This window comes from Pteropus vampyrus, unplaced genomic scaffold (assembly GCF_000151845.1).
Source record: "Pteropus vampyrus isolate Shadow unplaced genomic scaffold, Pvam_2.0 Scaffold10, whole genome shotgun sequence".
NCBI classification, from domain to species: Eukaryota; Metazoa; Chordata; class Mammalia; order Chiroptera; family Pteropodidae; genus Pteropus; species Pteropus vampyrus.
This window is the reverse complement of record NW_011888791.1, coordinates 78,513-87,854: the sequence shown is the minus strand read 5'-3', so window position 1 is coordinate 87,854 and position 9,342 is coordinate 78,513. Positions and strand designations below refer to the sequence as shown.

The 9,342-nt window shown below is 44.0% G+C and overlaps 1 protein-coding gene across 2 annotated transcripts in view; it reads left to right on the top strand.

Moving 5' to 3' along the window:
- The first annotated feature begins 5,617 nt into the window (after positions 1 to 5,617).
- TBC1D21 (TBC1 domain family member 21) overlaps positions 5,618 to 9,342 on the top strand; it is a 12,698-nt gene continuing 8,973 nt past the window's right edge. For both annotated transcript variants that reach the window (XM_011375435.1, XM_011375426.1), the window contains exon 1: positions 5,618 to 5,677. In XM_011375435.1, the coding sequence (XP_011373737.1) occupies positions 5,618 to 5,677 (60 nt within the window). The remainder of the gene's footprint in view (positions 5,678 to 9,342) is intronic.

Here is a 9,342-nt window from a genome sequence, read left to right as displayed (position 1 = left end):
GCTGTGAGCTCTTGAGCATCTCGGCCACTTTGCCGGGAGGAGCCTTTGCTGTCCCAGTGATTACAGTTGCCCCAGTGGTCCTTGAGGCCATAGCAGGCAAGAGGGGCTACCTGAGGCTGGAAGATCCCAAAAGAGAGTTTGTGTGTTGAGGGGTGTTAAGGTTAGCCTGGATGTGCTCTGGAGCAATAAATGACAGCACAAACAATTGTTTGGACTGTGCTGGACACTATGCTAAGCACTTTATAGATATTATTTAAATCTCACAACAATACTATGAAGTAGATATTGTTACCCCATTTTACAACTAAGGAAATAGAGTCTGGGTCACACAACAAGTAAGTTATAAGACTGGGATCTGAACCCAAGTCTTCTACAGATCATCTTGGAAAGAGAAGAGAATGAGGGTCATTTACCCCAAAACCCATACTTACCAGACAGATTTGTTTGGCTTGTTGGACATAAGGCTTTGTTTCACAAAAGGAGCTTTATATCTCTAGATTTGAGATCCATGACTCCCTGTTTTGGGGACAGGAGAATTTTGGGGTCCTCCCAGGGGCCGGCTGCCAGAGCTGTTGGAGAGGAGCCTCTGGAGCCTCAATGAGATCGGAGACTTGGGGTTACAGGCCTTGGTCTACATGGGCGTTACTGGGGCCCAGGTGTGCGAGGGTCCCGTGGTTTGCTCTGTGGCTTCCATGAGAGACCTGCTTTGTGGGCGCCCTGTGGACAAAGACACTGGGAAGTAACTTGGATGACATGGTCAGAGGCAGCCCTGAATGCACACAGCTGCTCTTGCTGCCCTGGGAGATTCTGCTCAGCCTTCTTTTCCAGATGTAAGCGGCAGGGAAAATGCATTATTTTTTCATTAAAAATTCATTTTGGAACAGATAGCCTTCAGAGATGTAATTAGCCACATTATTTCTCTCCATTAGCAGTCTCTGGAGTTTGCTGGAATTTCTTATCCTTTTTCCTCTCCATTTCACTCTTTCCATCCTCTTTACAAGCTAGGTTGTAACACATCCCCACTCCCTCTCTCGACCATCACCACATGTTCTGGTTTTGGACAGAATAACTATTTTAAAATCTGGAGAAAGAGTTATAGCAAACTCCCTCCTCCCTGCTGGGCTGTGGCATCACAGTCCCCGGAGCCAGCAAGGGGTTTGAAGATTCCTGCTTCTGCCAAGAGGATGTGAGGGCGGGGGTAACGGGGGCAATGCAGCTCCATGTGACACAGAGACAGCCTGGCTAGTTGCAGAGCTCAAGAGAGCTGGGAGGTTTCTGGCTCCCTACTTCCTGCCTGGATGATCCCAACCAAGTAACTTCTGTGACCTTCTGTCCCCCTCCCAGGGTGGTCAAGGTCAGCACCGACATATGTAAAGCACTTCACCTGAGGTACATAGCAAGTGCCCTATAAAAGGTAGCTGTGCTTGGGATGTCCAGGGACAAGAGAGGATTTCTGGGGGTCAAATAAGCAGTAGACATGGCAGCAAGAAAGATGCAGCCTGGGCTTGGTGAGAGTCAGAGCTACTCACTTGGTGCTGCTCCAGGAGCCTGAGCTGGGGTGCAAGGAGCACGAGCACCACGATGGGAGCTCAAGGGGACTCAGCTTCAGCTGCCCAAGGCTGAGTGCCTCTCTTCTGCTAACTAGGGTGTCTTCTGCCCAGAGTTGCTCCTCTGGGTTATTTCTGGCGTACACGACAGCTAGATGGGAGACAACAGAGGTGTTATCTTCAACTGACAGAGGGAAAGTATAGAGCAAGTGAGGATTCCCCAAGATGATGAAAAGGTCCAAAATGCAGCGAATAATCCTACTGCATTCCAGTTAGCCCAGGAGACTTCAGGGTGGCTATGCTGGCTATTGCTCTGGGGAATTCCAACTACCTCATGCTCAGAAAAAAAAGCTGCTTTTCCCCCCAGCCCCATGCCTCTGCTCCTCTCATGCTGGTGACACATGATGCGCAGCTGTCTTCAGCATTGTCAGAAATACCACGCTCCATGAGGGTGAGGGCAGAAAACCTGCTGCTGAATCTAAACTTGTCCTGGTTCCCCACAACGAAAGCTGAAGAGAAAAGTAGAGCTTTAGCACAAAAGATTGTTGGCACTCGCAACGAAATAAAATGAGAAAGCATGGGATTTATACCAAGAACTAGAGTTCTCCTGACTTAGACAGTCACGGGTAGGTGTCCTTTGAAGGCGGCTACCTGCTCACTGCTACAGGGACACGGTCACATCGCATTTCACAGAGTTGTGTCATGTTGCATCAACATGAAGAGAACTGGAGTGAACTTGGTTTCTAACACCGGCCTCATCCTGCTTTTGCAGTGATCCTGGGCCTACGTTCCTGGAGAAATGTAGAGAAGCGGAAGCTGACCAGCTCACGGAGCTTTGAACTTTTGCACTGATGTTACTACTAGCCTTGTGGAGGCAGGCAGCATCTTAACTCAAATCTGGTTCATAGAGAGTTTTATGGACACATCCTGGGCATTGGTAACTCTGATGGTGAAGCTGAGGTTACTAGTTACTCCCATGCATTGGGTGCCCATCTCCTCCAGGCCCCTGCCAGGGTTTTCACACATATACCTCACTCACCTTCAGTTCCATGAGACATTATCACCCCCTTCCCCTCCACCAGGGCACATATGAGAATGCTGAGACTCAGAAAGGTAAGAGATGCAAGTGACACTTGTTACCAACCCTCTAGGGAGGTGCTCCACTGCATGGTGGAAAGCAAATAGCACAGCAATGCCTATCCCCAGGAGCAGCATTCTAGAATGTCAACCCACTCCATGGTTTTCAGGTATTGGAGTCACTGAGAAAGACATGAACCACCTAGGCACTGGTGAGAACAACGTTGTACTCACATAGAGAAGAGACAGATCTCAATCAGCTTCAACAGTGGGTCTCAGTCCTCCATGGCCAGCAGTCTAGTCCCGTAGCTGAAACAGTGATAGTCTGCACACACCCCTCTCATCCTGCAGGTGAGAAACCCCATTCCTTCCCTGCTGGGAGCAGACAGAGCAGTGAGATTGGTCAGGTGCCACATGGCACAAACAGTAAGGCAGAGCAAAGGAGCACGCATTGAATCTGGAACAGGGGAAGTCATTCACACACAAGGCAATAAATCCAGCATAGGCTGTGAGGGCTCTGACCTCTTGGTAACGAAGTGTTCCAGGCCTAAGGCCTGCTCTTCTGCTGCCGAGGGGTGGAAAGACTGCATGCGTGAGATGGCTCTTCTCAGCAGAGACCAAGGTCACATGGTTGGCGGGTGGCAAGATTAGGATTTTAACCTGGATTTTTCTGGCACCAAAGCCCATGCGCTTTCTCACTACATAAACACTGCACTTCTGAGGAGGAGAGGGTCTCCACAGGCACTTTTCAAGTCAGTCCTCCCAACTCACCACCACATCCCTGTCAGCCAATGGACAGCCAGAGTCCTCAGAGAAAAGATGAGCTGGGAGGTTTGCTGGGTCCCAGGAATTCTCTAATGCAAATTCTAGATCTCTCCAGCCTTGGTCCATACTTCCATACCAAGAATAATGTTTTTAAACCTGGGATTCTGTGACCTGAAGTATTCCCATGTACAGAAATTTAAAGCAGAAAACTGGGCTCCCATCAGGAAGGGAGAAACGTATAAAAGAAAAGTAATACAGGGGAAATCTAAAGAATTTGGGCAGTTTTGTAAATCAGTGGACATGGTAGAGACCATTCAGCCTTAGAGAAAATGAGATTGACGTGTGTAAACTCCCTGTAAGCCTTAGGAAAAGGAGAAAAAGAGATCAGAAACCCTTCTTGCTTCAGCAGTGTCCACAATCCTGTATGAATATTAAGCCTCCACGTAGTTGCTTATGAGGCTTTTATGATATGACCAAACTGTACTGGCTAATATGGGACAGGGTTATTATCTAAAATTTGCAGAGAAGGAGCCAGAGGTGAAAGGAAGTTCAGTAGATGATCTGTGCCTATCATGTTCATTTTAGAAGCCACATTAGATTTAGCACTCAGATTTTCCAACTCCCCAGCTTCTCAGGGAAAAAATTGCTGTTAATTCTCAGTTGTCGATGTCATTGACGTGGAGGAACAGAGGCATAGATAATCCCAAGCGGTGAGTAATGCCCACGCCATGTCTCTTGCTCTGGACATTTCCTTTGGAAGCTTCTTGCAGACCTTAGAATGCAGGCACCCTGTGTGGGAGGCGGTCCTGTCCTTATTTCACTTCCTCCCTACACAAAGCTAGCCCACCTCCTCCTCTGTGAAGACCCAGGGGCAGCAGATTAAGGGGAAGAGGTTATAATGCTTTCCTGGGTTAGGATGGAGTAGTGGAGGGAGGCAGAGAACACAGTGGGGTTTTGATTTAAAAGGCCTCCTGCAGTGCCACAAACTAGCAGGATAGTCACAGTAAATGAGACGATGAATTGTATCCACTGAAGAGTTCCATATGGATGCTGATTCATTACATTAATAAGAATGTGAAAGCCAGAGGTTGACCATATTCTGATTTCATGGCTGGGAGACCCATGGCTCAGAAGGGGGGAACATCCAAATTTGAGGTCAGAGTTCAAATTCCAACTCCAAGCTCCTGACTCCAGTTTGGTTGGTCTAATTATCATCATCTCCTAACAACTTAGGAGGCTTTAGTGCTAGATGATGGTTTTCACAACTGGGATCTTAGTAGAAATGCAAGTGATGCTTAAGGTGGAGAACTGGTGATGTTGGAGCCCAGAGGAGCTAACTCCTCCAGTTCATTCAACAAATATTGAGCACCTACCAAGTGCTAGGTGGCGGGGTTGGCACTGGGAGGGGAGAGTACAAAAGAATCAGATGTTGACCCTGGTCTGAAGGAACTCAGGGTAGGAGGGGAAGCGGGGCAGGTATAGAAATCTCTGTAATACATGCAGAGAGGAAAGTGAGATGAGATCTAAGAGAGTTTCATTTATTTTCCATTCAGTTAAATCATTTATTCAGTCACTCAGGTACTCTCTTAAATGCTCTGGATATAAAGATAAATGAAACTGGTCTCTACCTCCTGAAGCTACCATTCAAATACTAAATCCAAGTCACCCAGGGAGCTTTTCAAAATACAGTTCCCCAGGTCTCCAGCCCAGACTCACTAATTCTGAATGTCTGGAAGTTGCACTGAAGAAATCTGAAGCTCCAGTTCTAGGTGTTTTCCAGGTTCGGGCCCTGGTCTTGTGGGGTAAGAAGCGAAGTGAGTCCCAGAGAAAGGAGAGACAGAGATAGAGAGAAGGACTTCCTGGCCCACCTCTGCCTGGAAGCCCTCCCTGACTAGTCTACATGTCCTGATCCCAATCTCTACTGAACATCCTGTATGTACTACAGTTTTTCTAGTGACTGGTAGGTTCAATCTTCTTGGCTCCTGGGTGTGTCTTACCTCTAAAGCTGAGTACTCCCATGTTCCAAGGTCATTGTGATGAGGGTTCCAGGGACCTAGTGACACACAGCTGGCTGGCTCTGATCAAGTGTGGGAAGTCAGGAGAGGCCCAGTTCTGTCAGGAGAGGCCATTTCCCTAAAGGAAGATCACCTTCCCTGCTAATTAAGCATCATTTAGAGCTCCAGGTGAGCTCTGATCGGAGGCTGCTTTGAGGACAACCAGCAGGGCCCATGACCACCCTCTCTCCCGAAAACAGCCTCTCTGCCAGGCTGTCGGCCTCTTTCATCCTGGTATGTATTCCTCATCAGCTCCAAGTCCCTCCCTTCCCAACCTCCGGTTTGTATTAGGCCATTTTCCTCCGCTGGGTGGGAAAGACTGAAACCCAGAGCTGGCCTAGACAGGGGAGTCAGGTATGTTGTGGTCTCACTATCGGCACCAACGACAGAACTGAAAAACATAGGTTCACTTTCACTCTTCTCTCTTAACTAATGTTGCCTTTTCTCCATATACAACATTATAACTAATGATTTTTAGGTTTGCAAGTTCAGTCTTGAAGATGCTTTTTAATTTTCCTTGGTGCTTTTGCCAACAATTTTGGTGTGCTGCCACCAGGTGGCAGTAATGCTTTTGTTAGTCCATAGTTCCAAACCTAGTTAGTAAGATAAATTTTTTCATTAGAAGTCAACTTCAGTCATAAAAATTTTCCACACAGTATGTTTTTCAAAATTATAATAACTAATTATAATGACCTTAACCAGTCTCAGGTCTCATTAATCATAGCGATTAAGAGAGCGATACATAAAAAAGCAGAAATCCAAAATTGGTACCTCTCTCCCTGAATTTTAAATGTTATTGCTTTATTGCAGATTACCACCAGGCCTTGTTTTGAATTTATATCTTCCTTCATGTCTCTGAACTTAGAGAAAGATAATAATAAACCAACTAACTGTCATATAGCATTTATTATGTACAATGACTGTCATAAATGTTTTATTTACAGTTGCTTATTATCATAACCTTGTGAGATGGATGATGCTATTGCCATCATTTTATAAGTGAGAAAGTTGAGGCACAGAGGCTAAGTAACTTGCCTACAGTCACAAAGCTATTAAGTGGCAGAACTGGTATTTAGACCCAGACAGGTGGGCTGCAGAGTCCATCTTCTAAACCAGTAATTCTCAAAGTGTAGCGCCCAAAGCTGTGGCATCAATATCAATTGGGAGCTTGTAAGAAATGCAGATTCTTGGGCCCCAGATCTTCTGAACCAGAACCTCTGGGGATAGGGCCCAGTGATCTGTGTTTAACAAACCCTCTAGGTGATTCTGATGTGCCCTTGACTTTGAGAACCACTGCAGTAAACCACTCTTTTAATCACCAAGCATACTGATAGTACACCCTTCACACCTGGGTTGTTGGTAGTCACCCGGGGAATGATCAAGTGCACTTAAGGCCCCCTTCCCAATTTTAATATCCCTCTTTTCCTTGGGCCTTTCCCCTCTCCCCGGTTGAGAATCACCGACACAGTGAGCCACTATTAATTACCGTTGGGAGTATACCTTTTCCCTCGGGTGAACTGGAGCGCAAAACAGGTTGCGAACCTTAAGTGGAGTCAATGAACAGTCCCAGGCTTTATTTGGCGCTACGCTAGTGGAGAGCTTTAACCTGCTTAGGCGCACATTGAAGGTGGGAGATTTCCACAACTGCTCTACCTGGCCATTCTCTTCCCAAGAGACTAGGAAAGCAGGTATTGCACTGCTGAAGGGGTATCCAGCACCTCATGGACTACATAGTTCCCCCTCCGCAGGTACCAAGTCACTGTCCCAGATGGTTGTGCAGAGTGTTAATAAGTTGGTGGAACAAGGAATGAGCGAACGTGGGAGAATGAGGATAGGTTTGAAAGGCTGTTGAGTGGACAATCTCCATCACTTTGAACGACCCCGGATGCAGGCCCTGTGATTTCTGGCCCAGACAGATACTGTGGATGTACTGGGAGAAGAGAGGGCAGGGGCTTTCATGTGGAAATTTTCACCTTTAGCCCTCTGCATGTCAACAAACTTCTTGTGCTTGTGCTTGGCTTGCTAGCCAAAATGTTCTTAGATGTTCTCGTTGGGTGGCTTATAGTTTGCTTAGGTTTGGGGAGATACAAGGAATTAGAGGGCAGAGAAAAATAGAGTTTCATAAAAAGAGAAGGCGGTGACTTTTTGCAAATGAATTCAGCCATGGCAAAGTAGGCAGATGACCCTTTTTTTGCAGGTAGAAGTTTAGTAATGCAAATTCTTGGAGCACTCAGCATATGACTTCTTGTGATGTTTTTAATTATCTCTCCTTATTGTTTTGATGCCATATCTTTTATTGAGGTGTGTTGTGCATATTACTTTGATTACTTTGCCACTCTTTCATTATGTTTGTCCCTTTTTTCATATATTTGTTCATCTTTATTTTTAATCTTTCAATGACATTTAATTTTAAGGTATATCTTTTGCTAACAGCCTGTGTAGATGTATATTTTTTATTTAAACTGAAAATCCTTGCCTTTTACCCTTCCTGGTGGCATGGCATTGGAGTTCAGTGCCCTGACTCCTGCACCAAACAGGTCTGGGTTCACATCTCAGCTCTGATACTTGCTGTGTGACTTTGGATTGCTAATTAATGCTCTTAGAGCCTCCATTCCCTGATCTGTAAAACAGTGTAATAACTACACCTACCTCATAGATGATTGTGAAGATTAAAGGAGTTTATATATATAGTGTTTAGAACAGTGCCTAGTACATTGTCGATGCTTTTAAGTGTTTACAACTAATAAGAGAATTTAATGTGTTTGTTTTCATAATTAATTTATTTGGGTTGCTATCATTTTTATGCTTTATGTTTTTGTTAATTCCTTGTTATTTTTTGTATTATTTACTTGTATTTTGTAAAGTGATTTAGAAGGAAAATGTCCGGTTTCCATAAATCTCTCATTTTTAAAGTAAAAAATAAAACAATTTCCTCTGACTCCATCCTCAAATCTAATAAAGAAATCAAATTTGCAGTTAAAAATCATCTTCCTACAAAGAAAACTCCAGGCCTAGATGGCTTCACTGGTGAGTTGTACCAACATTAAAGAACAAAATATTAGCAATTCTACAAAAACTCTTGAAAAAATTGAAAAGAATGAATACATTCCTACTCATTTTATGAGATCAACATTACCCGAATACTAAAATCAAAGATATTACAAGACAAGAAAATTATAGACCAATATCTCTTATGAACATGGATGCAAAAATCCTAAATGAAATTTTAACAAAAGATATCCTGAAAAGGATAATATATCATTACCAAATGGAGTTTATCCCAGAAATGCAAAGCTGATATAACATTCAAAATCATTTGATATAATTTACCATATTAACAAACTAAAAAAAGAAAAACCATAGAAGCAGGACATCATTTGAAAAATTACAACATGGATGGACCTATAATCATGCTAAGCAAAATAAGCCAGACGGAAAAAGTTGAAAATCACGATATCACTTACATGTGGAATATAAACCTAAAAGCAACAAATGGACAGGACAAAGAAACAGAGACTCATGGACATGGACAATAAACTAGTGGTTACCTGAGGGAAGGGGGGATGGGGAAGGGGGGAGATAGATGGGAGGAAAAAAATTAAATCATTTCTTCAATTAAAAAAATAAATAATTTTTTAAAAAAGAAAAAGAAAAAATTAAATATTTATTCCTGGTAAAATCTCAGCAAACTAGGAATAGAAGGGAACTTCCTCTACCTGATAAAAGGCAACTACAAAAAGCCTACAGTTAACATCATACTTAATCATGAAAGCCCAAATGCTTTTCCTCTAGGACTGGGAACAAAACAAAAATGTCTGCTCTTACCACTTTTATTCAACATTGCATTTGAGATTCTAGCCAATGAAGAAAACAAGAAAAGGAAATAAAAGGCTTCTAAG